At 42.5% G+C, this 22,360-nt stretch overlaps 2 protein-coding genes and 1 pseudogene across 2 annotated transcripts; all 3 read right to left on the bottom strand.

The window, feature by feature from the left end:
* LOC119878803 overlaps window positions 1-12,347 on the bottom strand; it is a 32,320-nt pseudogene extending 19,973 nt beyond the window's left edge.
* LOC119878800 (titin-like) lies at window positions 11,622-17,162 on the bottom strand. The gene is made up of 4 exons (XM_038589371.1): window positions 17,078-17,162; window positions 16,723-16,951; window positions 12,346-16,511; window positions 11,622-12,280 (listed from the first exon to the last, which is right to left on the bottom strand). The coding sequence occupies exons 1-4, from the start codon at window positions 17,160-17,162 to the stop codon at window positions 11,622-11,624; spliced, it is 5,139 nt and encodes a 1,712-aa protein (XP_038445299.1).
* A 3,710-nt stretch (window positions 17,163-20,872) lies between these two features.
* Window positions 20,873-22,094, bottom strand: LOC119878801 (GTP:AMP phosphotransferase AK3, mitochondrial-like). Its single transcript, XM_038589372.1, has one exon. The coding sequence runs from the start codon at window positions 22,078-22,080 to the stop codon at window positions 21,397-21,399; it is 684 nt and encodes a 227-aa protein (XP_038445300.1). The 5' UTR covers window positions 22,081-22,094; the 3' UTR covers window positions 20,873-21,396.
* Window positions 22,095-22,360: the final 266 nt, after the last annotated feature.

The following is a 22,360-nucleotide window of genomic DNA, read 5'->3' as shown; positions in this document are numbered from 1 at the left end:
TATTGCCTCAATTAGCTATTAGATACCTAACTAGTAGGCTGATAGTATTGAATAAGCAGCTTTTGCCTAAACTCTGAACTTAAGGACTTGTTATTTGAACCTTCCAGAGCCCCTAACTCTCCTCATCTCTCTTAAAAGAGTCTCACTTTCATAAATGAAAGAAGTAACTACAGCTCTTGATAGATTCTGGAAGTAATCTTTCCTGAGAGCAGAAGAATTAATTAGAGGACATTTGAGGCCTCATCAATTTCTAGATTATGAGCTCAAAGTTTTGACCTCCACATAGAATTTCTTTCTTTATTTTGTAAAAGATTTTATTATTTATTCATATAGACACACAGAGAGAATGAAAGGCAGAGACACAGGCAGAGGGAGAAGCAGGCTCCATACAGGGAGCCTGACATGGGACTGGATCCAAGGTCTCCAGGATCACAACCCTGGGCAGAAGGTGGCGCTTAAACCGGTGAGCCACTCGGGCTGCCCCTATAATTTCTTTTTAAAAAATATTTATTTATTAGAGAGTGTGTGTGCATGCACATGCACAAGTGGGAGGAGCAGAGGAAGAGGGAGAGAGAATCCCAAGCAGACTCCTCACTGAGTGCAGAGCCCAACAGGGGGCTCCATTTCAGGATCCAGAGATTGTGACCTGAGCCAAAACCAAGAGTCAGATGCTCAGCCAACTGCACCAACCGGGCACCCCTATAATTATAATTTCTAATATTAAAAGGGATATTCTCATTTTGGAACACCTTTTTGGTTTAGTTCTATTTTTCTAGGCCAATTCAATACCAGAAAAAATAAAAGATATCCTTTCATTTAAATTGAAAGGAAGTTACCCCTCTAATCAATACATAAATTTGAACTAACTCAGAATCATATCATCATGTTAATAGAAATTCATTTTTGGTTGTACATTTGCCTTAATATTCCATGAATTTATTAACTGCTTCAGTTGCAAGTGGTGAGACAACAAAAAACACCACATAGTACTGGATTTTTATTTGAAAACACCCATTCTTGATAATAGTTGACCCTCAGACTTCCATTGATTCCAGCTTAGTCCCTTATTTTCCACCTACTCTTCAGACTGGCATTGCCATCTCTAGTCTCTCCCTTTCTAATCCATCCTGCACACAGTCACCAGAGTAATTCTCCACAAGTGGTTCTCGAATGCCAGCATCACTTGGGCACTTACTCAAGATGCAAATTCTCAGCCTTACTCTATAGACTGAAGGAATCAGTAACTGTGGAGGTGGAGCTTATTTTCTGACAAGCCCTCCAAGTGACTCTGTTGCAGATTATTTATTTATTTATTTATTTTTCTATTGCAGTTTAAAGCTTGTCCTGGAGCACTGCTGTGATAATCCAGTAGCGTGGCATGTTAATCCACGGCCTTCAAAATCCTAGAAGACTAGCTCTAATCTCCTACTCTACAGGTACTCAAGATATTTTTCCTGTATTTTGCCTTTCTCCCAGTCTCCTTTGTAAGCTTATTTGCCCTACAATGTCTTTCTGATGATACCCAATAGCTCTTCAAGGTCCTGTTGAAACAGCATTGCTCTAATAGCTTCCCTGATCCAATGTGAAGTCTTTTCTTCCTCATCTGTATTCCAAAACCAATTTATACCTCTCGTTGCCCATATCCATTTCTTCTTCTTCTTTTGAAAAAAACATTTAAAGTAGGCTTCACACCCAACCAGGGGCTTGAAATCATGACCCTGAGATCAAGAGCCACATGCTCTAACCAACTCAGCCAGCCAGGCATTCCAATTTATTTTAATATAGTTATTTTTGCATCCTTTTTCCTCTGAGCATAAAATGCTTGAAAGTATGGACTAGTTGTGTTCATCTGCATTGTCTACCATGTTTAAAACTGACACATGTTTCTTTCGTGTTGAGTTTAATAAGTTCTTTATAGATCCTGGAAAACTAGCCCTTTATCTGATACATCATTTGCACCAAAGAAACAAACAATCCAATCATGAAATGGGCAAAAGACATGAACAGAAATCTCACAGAGGAAGACATAGACATGGCCAACACGCACATGAGAAAATGCCCTGCATCACTTGCCATCAGGGAAATACAAATCAAAACCACAATGAGATACCACCTCACACCAGGGAGGATGGGGAAAAGTAACAAGGCAGGAATCCACAAATGTTGGAGAGGATGCAGAGAAAAGGGAACTCTCTTACACTGTTGGTGGGAATGTGAAATGGTGTAGCCACTCTGGAAAACTGTGTGGAGGTTCCTCAAATAGTTAAAAATAAACCTGCCCTACAACCCAGCAATTGCACTGTTGGGGATTTACCCCAATGATACAGATGCAATGAAAGGCCGGGACACCTGCACCCCGATGTTTATAGCAGCAATGTCCACAATAGCCAAACTGTGGAAGGAGCCTCGGTGTCCATCGAAAGATGAATGGATAAAGACGATGTGGTTTATGTATACAATGGAATATTACTCAGCCATTAGAAATGACAAATACCCACCATTTGCTTCAACGTGGATGGAACTGGAGGGTATTATGCTGAGTGAAATAAGCCAATCGGAGAAGGACAAACATTATATGTTCTCATTCATTTGGGGAATATAAATAATAGTGAAAGGGAAGAGAAGGGAAGGGAGAAGAAATGGGTAGGAAATATCAGAAAGGGAGACAGAACATAAAGACTCCTAACTATGGGAAACGAACTAGGGGTGGTGCAAGGGGAGGAGGGCGGGGGTTGGGGGTCAATGGGTGACAGGCACTGAGGGGGGCACTTGATGGGATGAGCACTGGGTGTTATTCTGTATGTTGGCAAATCGATCACCAATAAGAAATAAATTTATTATTAAAAAATAAAATTGACACATGGACATAAAACAAACTCAAATATTTAAAAAATAAATATAAAGAGCTGGGTAGTGAATAGCAGAAACAAAATGACTGTGTAAAAAGAAATGTAGTTTTATGACTTTATGGCTCCCTCTTCTGCACCTCTTCAGCACTTTGTCATCCACTTAGTGCTTAGTGCATTATGGTTTGAGCTTCTGTCTATTTTCCTTGTGAGATCATGAGTTCCTATAGGGGTAGGAAGCCTGTCTTAATCATCTGAGTGCCTATGATACTGGGCATAGTGCCTGTCATATTAGCTTTGATTGACCTTTTTTTTTTTTTAAATGAATGAGAACACTTCAGCTAACATAAAATAATTGGCTTACAAAGTATTTCATAGTAGTAGTAATGAAGTGCCTAATCCTTTGAGCAGTTTATCTCATTTGATTTTCTACAAACGGTGTTTGTAAAGTTAGAGTCCAGATCACAGAAGTAGCCAAGAAAACCAATACAAGAGTGGCTGTCCCCTAAGACTTGGAAGGTTTGATAACTTAAAGGACTATTCTTAGTGTTTAATCATGCTCTTGCTCTTTTTTACCCACTATCCTTAAACCTTCTACATTTGCAAGAAGACTCTATTTGCTCAAGAGCATCATTATAGAGGGATCCCTGGGTGGCGCAGTGGTTTGGCGCCTGCCTTTGGCCCAGGGCGCGATCCTGGAGACCCGGGATCGAATCCCACATCAGGCTCCCAGTGCATGGAGCCTGCTTCTCCCTCTGCCTGTGTCTCTGCCTCTCTCTCTCTCTCTCCTCTCTCTCTCTGTGTGTCTATCATAAAAAAAAAAACATTTAAAGAGCATCATTAATAGGGATTAATGACTTACACAGCTCTGGATGCCACAGACAAAGATAAAAATTGAACCTTTATAGCAAAGAACATGGTATCTCTGTATGTATACCTAGAAATACTAAAGAAGCATTTCCTCCTTGACAATGAGGCTGGAGAGATTTTATTTTATAATTAGTTAAATTAGGGGCATTTCTGATATGTTTGCTTAATGTAAACATTTCTACCATAATACTTAACCATCATTTTATTTTACTTTAAAGATTTTATTTCCTTAAGTAATCTCTATACCCAATGTGGGTTTCAAACCCACAACCTCAAGATCCGAAGTCACTTGCTCTATCAACTGAGCCAGCCAGGTACCCCTTAACCATCATTTTAAACATCTATTTTTAATACTGGTGCTAGAATTCCCACTGAAATCCTTAATCTGCTCTCTTGGTAACTTAATAGGTACTTGATAATACTGCTTACATAATTAACCTGCTTAAATATTTAATATTTAAATGTTTAATTTAGATTAAATATTAAAAACATTCTGGGGTTAATGGCATTCAAAATAATGTAAGTGTTCTATATTTCTTGTCCTGTAGGTGACAATTTGAGGTTAATTTTAATTCCTCTCATTTTACTAAACCAACTTTTTCAAACCTTTTCTGTAAAGGCCAGATAGTAAACATTTTGGGCTTTGCAGGCCATATATGGTCTCTGTCATATATTCTTCTCTTTCTCTTCTTTTCTCTTTTACAGCCCTTTAAGAACGTAAAAATCATTCTTAACTCAGGCTGTATAAAGACAGACCTGAGCATGATTTGATCCATGAGCCATAAATTAAGTATAAATGTAAGCACACGGTATATGAACACTTACAAGACAGGTTCATATGTGCATCCATAATTGCTCAGACCTAATTACCCCCTTTTGCTCTATAACTGGAGGGTCTTTTTCTATCTTTATCTTGTCTATAGAATTAAAAAACTGAAAATGCATATGAGATATTTAATGCTAGAGATGGAAATTATTGTTAGAAGAAATTATAGTGATTATCTAATTTGAACCCCATATTTATTTTACAGATAATATAACTAAAAACTCATAATAAGTGATTAATTAACTTACAAATACTGTAGGGATAGCAGGCCTTCAAATGAGTCCTTATGTAATTCAGGTCAAATAATTTTCACTGAGAATTCTGAAAAATGAAAAGGTTATTTCTGCATCAAAATGCAAAACAACTACAACTATTCACTACACAGGACTAACTCCCATTTGGGAGGGAAACCTGTGTAATGGTGCCACCTAAATATACTAATTCTTCTTTAATTTAGGAGTACTGAGCTCTGCGCTGTTTCCACTCAAATCCTTTTTTTTTCTTTATTCTCTCTCTCTCTCTCTCTCTCTCTCTCTCTCTCTCACACACACACACACACACACACACACACACACACACAGCCATCCACTATTTGAACCAAAATGCATATTAATGTCTACTCTCTGGATCACAAAGTCTCTGCTAGAACCCTGGTTTAGATGACAACAATACTGGCAGAACTGACACTTCCTCCTCTCTTTTTCTAAATTCTATGTTGGAAGCCCATACAGCACTATAGGTAAAGTCATTTGTTTTTTCCTCCCAACCAAAAAAAAATTTTTTTTTTGAGAACTAAAAAAATGCACATCAAGTGTACATAACATAAATATTCAGTTTAATAATTTATAAAGCAAATACCCATGAACACCACTTGTATCAAGAAAAACCCCTGCCAGCATCCCAGAAGGCTTCAGTGTGCCCCCTTCCAATCACAACCCCTCTCTCTGATTCCCCAGAAGTAACCATTATCCTGACTTTAAATAATTTCTTTGCCTTTTTTAATTTTTTAAAAAGATTAATTGCTGGGAGAGGGGCAGAGGGAGAGAAAGAATCTCCAGCAGACTCCTGGCTGAGTGTGGAGCCCTATCCCATGACCCTGAGATCATGACCTGAGCCCAGTCAAGATTGGACACTTAACTGACTGAAACCACCCAGGGACCTCAAATTTCCTTGCTTTTTAAATGTAGTTTTACCTATCATATGTCAGCCATAACAACATAATTTAGTTTTGTCGCTTCTTGAACTTTATATAAATGGAATCACAGGTATTATTTTCTATGTTGCTTCTTTCACTCAATATTATCTTATAAATTCATTATAGTGTTGCATGTAGCTGAGGTTGGTTCATTTCAATACCTAGTATTTATTGCATGTCTAGCTACATGTGGCTACTGATACTTGGGAGTGGCTAGTGTGACTGAGGAGCTGAAGTTTTTATTTAATTAATTTTTTTTACTTTAAAATACAAATGAAAAAACTGATACTCAACAGTTATTAGAAAATGTTTAAATATGTTTGCAAACAATGTAGGTATGTGATATTACTTTTTCAACTGTAATTTTTATGAAATCTAAATACAGAACAAGTATTCTTTGATAAAAGACTAGCAATCAAATTGAGATTTCAAAGAGTTACTATGGAAAAAAGAACATAAAAAGAACACAAACTCTCAATAATTTTTATACTGATTACATGATAGAAATGATATTGGATATTTTGAAGACAGTATAAAACATAGACTATCTTACTAATAATGGGTATAATAATTATATGTCGAAATAATATTTTGGCTATAAGAGCTAAACAAAATATATTAACATTTATGTCATCTCTCTCTTTTTACTTTTATTTTTAAGTGGCTATCAGAAAATTTGAGATTACTTATGTGGCTTTATGGTTCAAACAAATAGTGTTCCATTTTATGACTATTCCACACTTTATTCATTCTACTGTTGGCAGATATCATCCAATAGATATATAGAAAAACAGGTTAAAATCCTGCCCCAGGAGAGCAGTGATCCATAGTTAGGAACCTCTGCTTACAAGGTATAACCTTCAAGCTGAACCAGACATCTGCAGGACTTACCACATTCGTGTTCTAGTATATAAATTCCCAAACACATGCTTTTTAAAAATTAATTTTTTAATTTCAATTCATTTTTTAAAAATATGTAATATTCACATGGCCCCAAAATTCCAAGGTATATAGTACACAACGCAAAGTTTTTCTACTACCCTTGTCCACAGCCCACCCATCCCCCTCCATTCCCTAAAGAAAATTAACGTTATTTATTTCTGCGACAATTATTTCAGTTTTCTTATAAGTTTGGGAAATAAAATATCCCAGTCAGACACTATCATGGAGAAATATAAACTACACATAGTATTTAAGAAATTCACAAAATAAAAAACAAATGCCTAGTTCTAGCATTTCTCCCTTACCAATAAGATATCAGACTAAGGGGCGAAATCTACTTTAGAGGGATCATAATCCCTATTTTAGATTGCTATGATTACTGTCTTTTATTGTTAATTCAGGAGTCATTTATGACTTTCTCTGCTCAAGTTGCACTAATGATATGACAACCAAACTCTCATTAAAAACACCAGTTGATTGCTTTGATTGTAATATTTTTTTTTTCTAAAAACACTTGTGTCTACATTGACTTTTTTCTACAGATCAATTTTATAAAAGATAACAGAAAATTGGCAAAGGACAGAAAATTCACTCAAGAAATACAAATGTTCAGTAAACATAGGTATTTAAATTTACAAGTAATCAGAAAACTTCAAATTCACAGGGACCCCTTTTATTCACGCATCAGACCAGCCAAGAAATGGAGGAATATCCGTAGTGGGTGGTATGAGGATGTGAATGCTGTCATGGTCTATGGGTTGGAGTATAAGTTGGCAACAACTTTTTGAGGGCCATTAAAATTTTACATCTACATAGTCTTTATTCAAACAATTTCCATTTCTAGATATCTATTCTACAGAAATACCTGCCCACATACACAAAGATGCATGGTTGAGGCAGTTCACTACAGCAGCGCATGTGACAAGAAAATGGGACACAGTCTAAACATTCATCAATATGAGAATTACTATATACATTCATACTTTGGAATATATTACACAGGCATATACATGAATGGGGTAACCCCCTATCTATACACTAAAGAAAAGAAATCTAAGACATAAGATAAAAGAATCAAAAGATTCATTTTATAAGCATAAAGCATAAGCAAAAGAATCAAGTTTGTAGGAAGTTATCATTTATATAAAAACAAAACAAAAACAAGGTAAGAAAATCCCACAACAAACCTATTTTGTTGTCTATAATATGTATGTAGACAAATGCATGGAAAAAGATCTGAAGGATATATACTAAATCCAGATAGTGGCTATCTCAGTGGTAGGGGATCAGAACACAAAGAAGATGTTCACTTTATCTATTCTTTCATTTTTATATATTGAGGATATAATCATGTATTCCTATAATGGAAAATAAGTTTAGATTGACTCTAAATTTTAAAGAGGCCTGTCCAAATTCAATTTTCAAGATAAACATAGAATTGCCATCAATAGAGGTTGATTTGGGATATGGAGGGGGAAATACCTTTCCTCCAAGATACTGACTTCAAAATTTTTGACTAAGAAGGATCTCAGGATGCAGTGTTTTGTATTCGTATTCGGAGAACGAAATATACTCACAATTTCTCAGTCCAACGGTATGGCTTCCATGTATTCTCCTCAATGTAAGAAATAGCGTTTCCTTGGAAATTTCTGTGAGAAACACAGTTCAGATCCTTGACTAGTTAGGAAAAGAATGAACAGAATAAGTAAGAATCATAGGCAACCTTGGGGGAATATGCAAATGCAGAAAATACCAGCTTCTTAATATCCATAGCTATCAGCATCCCAGTTTGCACAATTAATAAAGAAATGTGGGGCCATTGGTGTAAACAAGCCATCTCCTTAGAACCGGAACTTCCTTATTTGTCTAATTTCTTGGATAGATAATGCCAGTTAATTACTTTATGAATATGGTATTTTTCTCCAAATCACCTCTATGTGTCTAAAATGGTTTCTTTCTGTAATCAATGAGAAAATAATTGAACCGAAAAATGCAAAAAAAAAGTATCAAACAAAGGTAAAGAAAAACAAAGGTAAAGAAATCCTATGCCAGGAAACAAAGGTAAAGAAAATCCTATGCCAGGAACACCAAAGCTTTGGCCCAGTGACTTCTTTGTGAAATCTGTCCAGCTGTTAGGAGAAGTTAGAAATGAGAGGAACTAATATGGAGAGATTTCTTAGACATGTTACATAGGGAAAAGCAACAAATTACTGAGCAAGGAACAAAAAGTATTACCTGATTAGGGAAAATTGCAAAGGAAAGTGATGGGAAGGACAGACACCAAAATGGTAACAGGAGTTATCTTATGGGTGGTAGGGGGGGTTGGGTGGGATTTTCACATTTTATCCTATATGCTTGTGACATTTAAAAAATAAATGAGAATGTATCCATGAATTGCAAGTATTTCAAAAAAGCTATGAAATGCCTGAGTTCAGTTTAATCACTAATTCTGTATATGACTGAATCTTACCTTTAACTTATCTTCTTCCCTCAGCAACAACTTACCTATTCATTTGTTAAGGTGTTATTTATTCATGAGAGACCAGAGAGAGAGAGAGAGAGAGAGAGAGAGAGAGAGGGAGCGGCAGAGACACAGGCAGAGGGAGAAGCAGGCTCCACGCAGGGAGCCCGACGCAGGACTCGATCTCTGGACTCCAGGATCACGCCCCGGGACGAAGGCAGGCACCAAACCGCTGAGCCACCCAGGAATCCCCCCCCTATTCCGTTTATATACACATTTTTTTCAGGGGAGTCAGAAATAAGGCAAAACAGATAGCCATCTGCCCATCATCTGCCTAGTGGCCATTTCCAGTCAACCAAAATGCCTTCTGGTTGCTTTATGTTCCCTGATAAAAGATGCCTAAACCTGAATTTATCTCCCTCCAACTGGCTGTCCTTCCCAACTGCTGTATTTCCACCTGCTCATCCGGGACAGAAATTTCTGAGAGTTATAGTTGATTTTTCTCTTTTCTGGATGCACCCTGCCCACTACTCCCCTCAGCAGTTACGCAGTCTTGTTGCTTCTTCCTCTGTGATGCTTTCAGGATTTTCTTTCTACTCCTATCACAGCCATTCTGTTCTGGCCCCTTGTCACTTTACTCCCAGCTTTTGCTAGACCATTCTTTCTGGTTTCCCTGGATCAAGCTTTCCTCTTTAGATCTCTCTACATAGGGAATAGAAAACAATCCTCTTGTTTTAGTGATACATATGTCTTTCTGGAAAACTTTCAATGGCTCTCTATATCTCAGCATAACTTTCAAACCCTTCTAGCTGATAGTCAAGGGTATTCATAACCGTATCTTTCACTGCTTCCTAAGCTAATGCTTTTTTTTCCAGATTTTATTTATTTATTCATGACAGACACACAGAGAGAAAGGCAGAGACACAGGCAGAGGGAGAAGCAGGCTCCATGGAGGGAGCCGATGTGGGACTTAATCCCGAGTCTCCAGGATCACGCCTTGGGCTGAACGCAGCGTTAAATAAATCGCTGAGCCACTGGGGCTGCCCTCCTAAGCTAATTCTTTTTTTTTTCTAAGCTAATTCTTAATTCCTGATCATTCTCGCAGCTGTGCCTTTGCTTAGACTATACTCCCTATTCTTGCTGTATTTAACAAATCATAGCCACTCTAAATCTCAGCTGAAGTTTTAGCTTATCCATGCAGCTTTCTCTGACCCCTACACTCCATTGATTACAGATTCTGGTGACTTACAGAACCTATAGTCTGTACTTAATTATAGGTCACCTGTCTTTCTATGCCTATTTCCTTTCTTCCCACCTATTATTTCATATTCTAAAGACAATGCCATACTTGCATGGCTGCCACAGTACTGAGTCCTGGGCGGGGCATAAAATGGGTGCTGTATATAGAAAACCAAGGGACAAAGATGAGTTCTAAACATAGCTGAGGAATCAAATAATAGCTAACACTCACATATATGTGAGGCACTGAAAACGTGTTTTATATGTATTAACTCACCAAATCTCACAATAATCCCACAAGGTAGTAACTATTACCCCATTTTATAGATAAGGAAATTGAATCAAAAGCTAATAAGTGACAGAACTCAATTCAAACCCAGGCAGTCTAATTCCGGAATCTCTACTCTTAACCACTTTTTTGTATATCACCAAGGAGATGGAAAGAGGGACATGTTGCTATAAAGATGGGAGAGTAGAGGTTAAGCGATTAAATCATGGGGCTAAAAAAACTGGATAAAGAATAAGGACAATTACAAGTAAACGAGTGCAGACGTGGGAACCACAGCAAACAGGAAAATGAAGATAAGGACAGTTGTCAAAGAAAAGGTAAAAAGAGAGAGTCAGTCAACATGGTTGGGGAGATGACGAAGGCCCAGGAAGACCTCAAAGAAAGGCTGCTGTGTCAAGCAGGAGGCAGGGAACAAATGAGAAAAGGCAATTCTTACAAGATGGTGAAGGTGTTGTTGTCCGTGTTGGGCTCTGGCACAGGCACTCTGCGGAGCCTCTGCTTTGGGCTGAAACCAGTACACGATAGCGTCTCATCTTTGCAGGTACAGAGCTCACATATGTTGACATTTGTGGTAACACTCTGTTCTGGCTGCTCAGTGAAAGTTGTATATGCCTTTTCTGGGAAGTATTTTGCAAAATGCACCACTGAGGGCTGAGTCGTTGGGGGGAGAACCGACTCAGATGACTCTGGTTGGTGACTTACAGTAATTTCCAAGTCCATAGGTGGAACAGTGACTTTAGTCAGGTTTGGCTGTTGACTCTGAACACGCTCTCGATGTGCAAGTGTCACCTCAAGGTCCGCTGGAGAAGGAGCTGTAGTCTTCTTCGTGGTTGCAGAATGTTTAGCCTCTGTAATAGGTTCTGGAGTAATGGTAAGCCCCAAGCCCCCATTATGAAATGTGATGCTGGGTGATTCTGGATGCTGGACTTCACCCTTACTTGGAGTTGGACTCATCACTCTTCCTGATGAAATGGATATTGAACTTTAACCTCCTTAGGTGGCTCTGGAGGCTGAGTTGGGGTCTCTTGCCTGGCTGGAGAAGGTTCAACTTCCATATTGGATCCTGCAGTTACAGTAATTTCCAGGTCCATAGGTGGAACAGTGACTTCAGTCAGGTTTGGATGTTGCCTCTGAATCTGCTCGAGATGCGCAAGCGTCATCTCAAGGTCCTTTGGAGGGGGAGTTGTAGTCTTGGTGGTTGTAGAACGTTCAACCTGGGTAGTAGGTTCTGAAGTTATGGTAAGTCCCATGTCCACAGGATGAACTGTGACACTGGGTAAAGTTGGATACGGAGCCTGATCCTGACCTAGGGTTGGAACTGTCCCCTCCTGATGGAATGGATATTGAACTACAACCTCCTTAGGTGGCTCTGGAGGCTGAGTTGGGGTCTCTTGCATGGTTGGAGAAGGTTTGGTCTCTGTAGTAGGTTCTGGAGTTATGGTAAGCCCCAAGTCCAAAGGTTTAACTTTGACTTTATTTAAGGTTGAATGCTGAACCTGAACCTGCTCTGATGGTGGAAATGTCACCTCAAGGTCCTTTGGAGGAGCTGTAGTCTGATGCAGAGTTGTAGACTGTTCAACCTCTGTAGTGGGTTTTGGACTTATGGTAAGCTCTAGGGCCAAAGGTTGTGTTGTCACATTTGGTGACCACAGGTGCTGAGCTTGATCCTGAGCTGACGTTGGAAGCTGTCTGCTGCCTCTTGATATATGGAAGGTTGAGCTACAAGTTCCTTAGGCAGCTCTAGAGGCATGGTTGGAGAAGGTTCAATCTCTGTAGTGGATGCTGGAGTTATGGTAAGTTCCAGGTCCAAAGGTTGAACTGTGACCTTAGTCAAGTTTGGACGGCGAGACAGAACCTGCTCGAGATGTGCAAATGTCACCTCCACGTCTTTTGGAGGAGCTATAGTCTTTTTCAGGGCTGTAGAATGTTCAACTTCTGTAGTGGGTTCTGGACTTACAGTAAGCTCCAGGTCCAAAGGTTGAACTGTTACACTGGGTGATGATGGATGCTGAATTTGATCCCAACCTGGTGTTGGAATGGTCTCCTCCTGATATACTGGAGATTGAGCTACAGTAACCTCCTTAGGTGGCTCTGGAAGCTGGATTGGAGTCTCCTGCATAGGTTGAGGAAGTTCAATCTCCTTAGTGAATTCTGAAGTTATGGTAAGCCCCAGGTCCAAAGGCTGAACTGTGACTTCAGTCAAGATTGGATGCTGAGCTTGAACCTGCTCTTGATGTGCAAATGTCACTTCCATGTCCTTTGGAGGAACAGTAGTTTTACTCACGGTTGTAGAATGTTCAACTTTTGTGGTGGGTTCTGGAGTTAGGGTAAGCTCCAAGTCCAAAGGCTGAACCGTTACATTGGGTAACAATAGATGCCGAGCTTGATCCTGACCTGGAGTTGGAACTGTCACCTCCCGATACATGGGAGGCTGCATTACAGACTCGTCAGGTGGCTCTAAAGGAGGACCTGGAGTCTCTTGCATGGTTGAAGTTTCAACCTCTGTAATGGGTTCTGGTGTTATGGTAAGCTCCAGATCTAAAGGTTGAACTGTGACTTCAGACAAATTTGGACTCTGAGCCTCAACATGTTCTGGATGTGGAAGTGTCACCTCTGGATCCTCTGGAGGAGCTAGAGTCTGCTGCAGGGTTGTAGAAGGCTCTGGAGGTACAGTAAACTCCAAGTCAACAGGTTTAGCAGTGACACTGGGCAAGCTTGAACGCTGAGCTTGATCTTGTCCTTGAGGTGGAACTGTCATCTCGTTATGGACTGGAAGTTGTGGTTCAACCTCCTTAGATGGCTCTGGAGGCTGAGCTGGAGAAGGTTCTGACTCTTGATGGGGCTCTGGAGACTGAGTTGAAGCCTGCTGCAGAATTGGAAATGACTCTAGCTTCTCAGGGAGCTCTGAAGGCTGAGTCTGTGCCACCTGTTGGGCTGGAGAAAGTTCTACCTCCTTAAGGGGCTCTAGAGGTAGAGATGGAGCTTCTTGCAGGACTGGAGAGGATTCCACCTTCTCAGGAAACTGTAGAAGCTGAGAAGGGGTCTTTTGAGAGACTGGAAGAGGTTCCACTTTGTCAGCAAGTTCTAAAGACTGGGCTGGGGATTCCTGTTGTGTGGCAGAAGGCTCTACCTCCTGTCGGGGCTCAGGAGATATAGCTGGGACCTGCTGGGGAACAGGAGGCTGAGCTGGAACCTCTGGTTGGGTTGGAGGCTTGACGTCTTCAGTGGGCCCTGGAGAATGAGCTGAGACTGTGTACTCATTTGAAGATGGTTCAATCTCCTTATGGGGCTCTGATGGCTCAGCTGGGGCCTCCTGTTGGGCTGAAGTAGGTTCCATCTCCTTAGGAGGGTCTGGAGTCTTTACTATGAGTTCTTGTTGGCCTGGAGGAAATTCATCTTCAAGGGTCTCTGGAGACTGGAAAAGAAGCTCGGACTGGGCTGGAGAAAATTCAACCTGCTCAGGGGGAACTGGAGCTTGAGCAGAGGCCTCCTGCTGCCCTGGAGCATGTTCAAACTTAGTGGGCACTGGAGTTATGAAAACCTCCAGATCTACAGGTTTTGCTGTGATATTGGGCAACATTGGATGCTGAGCTTCACCAGGACCTAGACGGGAGGATGTCACCTCATGATGTACTGGAGGCTGAGCTACAATATCTGTAGAGGACTCTGGAGGCTGAGCCTGGTGCTCAGGCTGGACTGGAGAAGGTTCTACACCTACGACAGGCATCTGAGGCAGAGATGAGCTCCACTGCTGGCTTGGAGAAAGTTCAGTTTCTTCAGGAAGATCTCCAGTCTGTGTTGGTACTCCCTGCTGATCTGGATAAGGTTCAACATTTTCAGCAGGGGCTGGATGTTGTTCTGGAAACCCACTCTTCACATGAATTTGTGGAAATTGAGTGGGAGCCTCTTCCTGAGCTGGAGATGGTTCTCCCTCCTCAGAGGCCTGTGGATACTGGGTTGGGGCCTCCTGCTGGGTTGAAGAAGGTTTAGCTTTCTCAGGAGTCTGTGCATGATGATCCTGGCTCTCCTCCTGTATTGAGGAAGGTTCACCCTCCTCAGGGATTTGTGGAAGCTCAGCAGGGGCCTCCTGCTGGGGTGGAGAAGGTTCCTTCTCTTCCTGAGTCCCTGGAAGTTGAGCCAGGGCCTCCTCCTGGGTTGAAGGTGATTCACCCTCCTCAGGAGCCTGTGAATCCTGAGCCAGGGTGTCCTGCTGGGTTGTGGAAGGTTTAACCTCTCCAGGGGTCTGAACAGGGGTCTCCTGCTGTGTTGGAGGTTTCTCCTGTGTGGGAGATTCTGGGGACTCAGTTGGAGTCTCCTGTTGAAATGGCAAATGTTCATTCTCCTCAGGGGACTGTGGAGGCAGAGTTGGGGCTTCATGCTGGGTTGCAAAAGGTTCCACATTAAGGGGCACAGAGGGCTGAGTGACAGACTCACGTTGAACTGGCAAAGGTCCCACCTCTGTAGTGGGTTCTGGTGTTACAGTAACCTGCACGCCTGCAGGTTTAACAGTGATATTGGGCAGGTTTAACTGTTGAACCTGATGGTGACCTGGAGGTGCAACTTTCACCTCATGATGCTCTAGAGGTTGAGCTGGGTGCTCCTGCTGGGTTGGAATAGGTTCCACCTCCCCCAAAGACAGCTCTGGTGGCTGAGCTGGTTGTTCTTGCAGGATTGCAGGCTCAGCCTTCTTGGGGTGCTGTGGAGGCTGAGTCACAGTTACAGTAAGTGCCAAATCTACAGGTTTAACAGTGACATTGTGTAATTTTGGCCGCTGAGCTTCATTCTGACTCAGAGATGGCACATTTACCTCCTGAGGTGGTACCTTCTCCTCTGGTGGCTGAGCTGGGGCCTCCTGAGGGGTCCAAGGTTCTACTTCCTCAGGTGCCTCTGTAGGTTGAGCTGAGGCTTCCTGTTGGACTTCAGGGGTACTTGAAGGTTCAGCTGGGGCCTCCTGTGGGCTTACAGAATTTCCAGCTTCCTTAAGGATCTCTGGAGGCTGAGATAGAGCGTCCTGAAGAAGTGGAGGTGTTTCTGTCTCTTCAGGGGACTCTGGATGCTTGGCCTGGGCCTCCACTCCAGGCACAAAAGGTTCAGGTTCCTCTACAGTGGACTGGAGAGGTCCTGCAGGGGTCTCCTGCAGGAGTGAAGAAATTTCAAGCTCCTCAGGGAGCTCTGGGGGTTGATCTGGTCCCCCTGGGAAATCCATTGGTCGGTTTTCCTCAGGGTATATGATATCCATACCAGAATCTGAATAATCGTCCTGCAGTTGTTCTAGGAGCTCTTTATTTGCAAATTGGTTTGGAGTTCCAATAACAACTTTGGCAAGCCTTCGATGCTGAACTAGATCTTTGTCCAGGTTTGGGGATGAAACAAAAAACTTTCTTTGGTTTAAACCCTGACTGTCCAGAGGTGGAGCAAGTATTTCCAATGACTGGTGATCTTCTGGCTCATCTCCAGTTTTCATCTTACTTTTGAGTGGAGGAGGTAGAACTATGGCCTGATTCTCATCACCCAACGCTGGAACCACTTGTAAGAGCCTTTCGTGCAGGGTTGGCTTGTCATTCAGATACTGATCTGTCTCTGGGGGCAGCTCACCATTTGAATCCGTGTCCAGGAATGGAACCAAAGTCTCAGTCAACTGCTTAGGCGGGGCCGATATCTGGGCTGGAGCAGAGGACCTCAAGTTATTAAAGCCCCCCCCCGCCTCTGCGGGGGGTAAGTGCCTGGAGCGATTCATGCAGGAGTTCAGAAGAGTGCGAAGACCAGGGTTCCGGGGGTTCCGGGGGTTCCGGGGATCTCCGAGGGCCGGAGGTCCGACGGGCCCACGCCGGAAGCGGAGCTTCCTGGCCCAACAACCACGACGGTTGCCAGGTAAAAAGAAACAAAAGGGAGAGGCAAAGCCTGGACATGATACTCTGCGGAGCAGAGACCCAAGCCAGTGGGGCGCTCGGTCTCGCCAGAGAAACCGAAATGTTCAGGGAGCCCGGTGACGCCCCCATTGTTAGCAACTGCGCGCCCCTCCCCCGCCTGCGTCCCACCCTTTATTTACGCCACCTTTGTGAGCTTGGCACAGCTGGGGTGCGGCTGGGCTCCGAAGCCCCTGGTTCAAGCCTCTTCCCCAGAATCCCCAGGCCAAGCCTCCCTTCCCCTGCAAAGGCCACCACTACCTCCCGCCGAGCTACAGGGAAGGATTTGGGCTGCTGGAGTCTGCAAGGACCCAGACTCCAGCCGCTCTGAGGTGTAGGGTCGGGGTGTGGAGCAGTTTCCCCAGGAAGCAGAAGACCTGGCGTCCCGGAGATTCAAAATGCTAGTCCACTTCTGGCGGATCGAACTTGTCCTCTTCAAAGCTTAAATCCGAGACACATTCCTCCTCCCCCTGGCTGTACTGCTTCTAAGAAAAGAGGCTGACCTGAAGAATAAGCACAGGGACAGTGGGGAGGGGAGCACACTTCACGGTTACTCTGAATGTTGCCATTTCCTCTAAGTTCTCCCATCCGAGTACTAACCAGGCCCGACCCTGCTTAGCTTCCGAGATCAGACGAGATCGGGCGCGTTCAGGGTGGTATGGCCGTAGACTCCTCTAAGTTCTCAATACGCATGTCTGAGTTTTAATTCACTACTGTGTTAGGAGGAGGCTACCTACCACTGAATCAGCGATGGCTCCAAACTCCTGTGGGAGGGGCTTGGGGGCATGGGGGGAGGGGAGAGGTGAGCAATTCATTCTGGGAGTGAGAGTCTGAAACCAAGGGACTAGCCCTCCGTTTACATTAGGATGGAAAACTTCCGCGTCCCACCTACACTCAACACACCTGTCAATCTAGAACAGTAACCTTGAGGTCTACCCTGTGTGCACGCATGGAGAAGGCACTTAAAATGTTGAGGTCAGCATGTTAAACTTTCTGGAAATACTGTAACTAGCGCCCCGTTTACTTCCTTCACTGTCCTTTCTATAATCTCTTTCATTTTAGTCCGTGTTTATGGGCTGGCACAAGCTCTGGAGAACGTAGGTTTTTGTTTTGCTTTGCTTTCAAGGATTTATTTATTCAGAGAGACAGAGGCAGAGACACAGGCTGAGGAAGAAGCAGGCTCCATGCAGGGAGCCCGACGCGGAACTCGATCCGGGTCTCCAGGATCACACCCTGGGCTGCAGGCCGCACTAACCCGCTGCGCCGCCAGGGCTGTTGGAGAGAACGGATTTTATCCTATTCCCAGTGTCTAGCACATACTATGGTTTTTAAATGGAACTAATTCCATAACTGGTCTTATTTAGGAATGGATCTGTTGTTAGAGTCAGGTTTCTGAAATCTATAGCATCAATACTGAATCTCTTTCTCTCACATTTCACAGGAAGCTAGACTTCTTAAAGTGTAAACTTGGATAAGTCTGAAATTTCCTTGACTGGCTTGATTTAAATTGAATTAGAAGAATTTTTGCACAGACAAAACTTCAAATGCTTTTTCAGAAAGTAACCATCTTTTCATTCTCTACTCTCTTCCCTTCCAAAACAAATGTTGCAACTTCGGAGTTAGTTAAATAATCAGAATTCTAGCCCCAAATTAAGTTCTTAATGACATGAAACACATTCTTTGCTCCTATTATTTATTTTTTTTTAACATTCAATATATAGAACATTGGCATTTTATTTTAGAAATTACTTTGTCAACTTAATCCCTAATTCAGGGTTAGGGTTACAGAAAAGTTCTTCAACAAAATATTTCATACAAGATGTCTATGTGATACTGATATCTGGGTAATATACCTTATTTGAAAGACAATTAAAAAAATATTTTATTTATTCATGAGAGCCACACAGAGCCCTGAGGGGAGCCTGATGTGGGACTCCATCTCAGGACCCTGGGATCAGGCCCCAAACCCAAGGCAGATGCTCAACCACTGAGTCACTCAGGTGTCCCAATGCACATAAAGGTTTTCAAATGCTGTAGCATCATCTCACTTAAGGCCATAGTTACTCTGTTCCCAAGTCCCTGAGATTCTGTTTGAGGGGAGCGCTAAAAGGCTGTGTCCTCTTCTATGTCCACAACTATAGGAGCACTCTGATGCAATTGGCTCTCCAAATTTCAAATAAGGGGTCAGAGCCAAGGGCCAAGACTTCAAGAAAAGCCCCAGAAATTCCCTGCACTCAAAAGCAGTTTCAGAGTTTCACATTTCCCAAAAGATGACAGAGCTAACTATAGTCTTCCAAATCCTGTCAGTTGCTTTAAATTATGGTTATAGTATAGTATAGTATAGCTGTGGAACCCTTGAGCTTTAATAACCAGGTGCTTGAATTAAATCATGTAGCTCCTCTTGGGTTCTGGCATCTGTAATCTCTTCACACTGTCTGTATTCCACAGCTATTTTACCACTTTCTGTAATAAAGTTAACGAGGATCAATTCAGAGTTTTTCTTGTTCTAAAATGTGCTGTACTGGGTGTTATGCTATATGTTGGCAAACTGAACTCCAATAAAAAAAATAAAAATGAGATTGCTGTATACAATAATAGAACCCATCATTAGATATTCTTTTGAAATTTAAAAGCAGAAAATAAAGCATTTTCCTAGAAGTTTTCTCATCTCACACTTCTGTTTTTATCATAACTATTTTTTTAAAGACTTTATTTGAGAGAGAGAGAGAAAGGGAAGGAGAGAGAGAGTGTGAGCACATAAGCAGGGGGAGGGGTAGAGGGAGAGATAAAAGCAGACTCCCCACTGAACAAGGGAGTCTGACTGTGGGGCTTGATCCCAGGACCCTGGGATCATGACCTGAACTAAAGGCAGACACTTAACTCACTGAGCCACCAAGGCACTCCTCTATCTCAGTGTTTTTTTTTAATTTTTATTTATTTATGATAGTCACACAGAGAGAGAGAGAGAGAGAGAGAGAGAGACAGAGACACAGGCAGAGGGAGAAGCAGGCTCCATGCGCCGGGAGCCCGACGTGGGATTCGATCCCAGGTCTCCAGGATCGCGCCCCGGGCCAAAGGCAGGCGCCAAACCGCTGCGCCACCCAGGGATCCCTCTATCTCAGTTTTTTTTTTTTTTTTTTTGTTCTAGAATTTAATTTTATTGTAGTACATTAAGAGTCATGTATGCCAGGAAAGCCAGTAATATTCATAAGCTTAGTAGTTCACCACAGTTTTAGAAAGCACATAATACATTCAAATAAGGCATTACAGAAAGTTTTGTAAAGAATTAAATGTGTCCTGCAATCCTTTTTAAAAAAAGCCTTGGTCCATTCTGAAAGATCAACATTGAATTTTTAAAAATCAAAAGAAAAGTTTTTTCCCACAAAAATACACGAAGAACCACTTGCTGGCATTTATATTTTGAGTGCCTGGGATAACAGGCCGGTGTTCAAAGGCAGTTCATAACAGGTTGTACCAGGACTCGTTGCATCTGATTTAGCACCAAGTAAGAGTAAATATCCCACTGAAGATGTAGCTGATTTTTTCATCCACCTCTCATCGCCCCACTCTTCCTGCCAGGCCACAGGACATAAGCACGCATCCTTGTTGCCCTACGAAGAAATCAAATTCTCTTCGCTTTTAAAGGGCTACTTACTCAGGCTACACACACAGGTGGAGTTCTTGCCCTGCTGACGGTGGCAGGGAAAGCCAGCAGCTGCCCGCTGCTTTCACTAGGAATAAAGTCCTTCAACAAACTCAGTTACCTTCCTGGTCCTTTTTAACCTCTCATGTAAATCCTTTTAATTGCTACTAATTTGATTAGTTTACTAATTGATTGTTTACTAATTATGATTGTTAAGCATGTCAGGGAAATTCTCCCCAGGCATAGCTGATCTATTTCTACTTCCTGAGGACCCAGTATGCTTGCTTTTATGTAGGGCCATGGGTTTGCTTTTCTTCTTGTATTTTGTCACTCATCACAGCAGATTTTACATAGTGATCAAAAAGAGAAACTGGCAAGTAGATCCTAAAGCACATACTTATACTTCTAACCTGAGCAATAATCTGAAAACACAAGACTAATTACATTTTCTGTTGATAATTCAACCTCAGTGCTTTTGTAAGAACTTCCAGTGTCAATTTCTAATAAATCATTTTTTTCAATACACATGTTCTCAAAACCTGTCACAGGAAAGTAATATTTTCCTATATGCTAATTTAACACAATTTTATAGCAGACTGAAAATTCTGAATAAACTGAAAGTTTGTTTATGACATAATAAATACAGTATATACGGTTAAGTTTTTAAGTTTCTTACTGTAAAGGCAACAGTGAATTTGCATCCTGAAACTAATCTGCATATCTGGTTGCTTGTTTTCTAGAATTTGATAGTGTTTCACAAAACCATGTACCACAGTGCTAACGATGCTGGGTTTTGGCATCAGTCTACAACACATTTCTCTGATGAGCTACTTTACCGAGTGACATGGAAATGTTTTTAGCTTCTCCAAAGAATAAGAAAATTTTTTATCAACCACTTAAGTCTTCTGAACAAAAGTTAATATTACTACCAATTGCTCTTTTAATTAGGACATCTGATGTTTTTAAATTACATACCCATAGAAGATACCCTGGGTAGACAAAAAGATGAATCTTAGTATCGGACTCATTTGGCCCATTCTTAATTTCCAGAATGAAATCAGTAGAAGTGAAACTAATATAATTTTCAAAGAATTCATACATGCCAGTCTCAGAACACGGAGCTTCTAAATGCACAGGTGAGGAGTCTCTGCTCATCTTACTGGTGATGTACACTTTTCCTCATGGAGTAACCGATGCTTTCTGGTTTATTTGTGGAACTTTTGTTTGTAGGAAAGCATACACATGGGGCCAGATCTTGTTGGTTTCTGTTCCAGAGAAGGTTTCCAATACTCCCTTTTTCCGGTAATATTCCAGGACCGGCTGTGTTTGGACTTCATAAGCCTTGAGTCTCTTGACAACCGTCTCTGGCTTGTCATCATCCCGCTGAATGAGAGGCTCCCCTGTCAGGTCATCAATGCCCACGGCTTTGGGAGGGTTGAATTCGATGTTGTAGACTCGGCCGCTGGCCGGATGAATCCAGCGCGCGGTGAGACGCTGCTTAATGACTTCAAAGGGCACGTTCAGATTAATCACTGTGTCTATCTGATAAGCTCCGTCCAGGGCTTCTGCCTGTGGAAGTGTCCTTGGAAAACCATCCAATAGCCAGCTATATTGGGTGAGGTTTTTCAGCTCATGAAGGGCCAGCCGAGTCATGACACCATCCGGGATGAGCTTCCCTTGGTCAATGAAAGTCTTGGCTAACACACCAATTTCTGTGCCCCGAAGCATGTTGTCCCGGAGCAGGTCCCCGCTGGAGAGGTGCTTCAGCGCGAAGTGCTTGGTGATGCGCGACGACACGGTGCCCTTGCCGGAGCCCGGCGCCCCCATGATCACGGCGCGCAGCAGCCGCGCGGACGCCCCCATGGCCGCCGGGAGCCGGGGCGGGGGCTCCGGCCTGGCTGCGCGCTCGCGGGGCTGCGCCGTGCGGGGCGGCGGGCGGACAGCGCTGCGCGCAGGGGGCGGGCGCGGCGCCCGGGCGCTCCCGGAAGTCTCTATCTCAGTTTTTAAAAAGATTTGAGAGAGAGAGAGAGAGAGAGAGAGAGAGAGAATGTATGTGAGGGCACTGGTAGGGGGAGGGGCAGAAGGAGAGGGAGAGAATCCAGAGCAGATTCCCTGCTAGGTGTGGAACCCGCATTCAGGGCTG

This window comes from Canis lupus, unplaced genomic scaffold, assembly GCF_011100685.1.
Source record: "Canis lupus familiaris isolate Mischka breed German Shepherd unplaced genomic scaffold, alternate assembly UU_Cfam_GSD_1.0 chrUn_S1925H2124, whole genome shotgun sequence".
NCBI classification, from domain to species: Eukaryota; Metazoa; Chordata; class Mammalia; order Carnivora; family Canidae; genus Canis; species Canis lupus.
The sequence above is the reverse complement of the archived record's forward strand: the minus strand, read 5'-3'. Positions and strand labels throughout refer to the sequence as shown.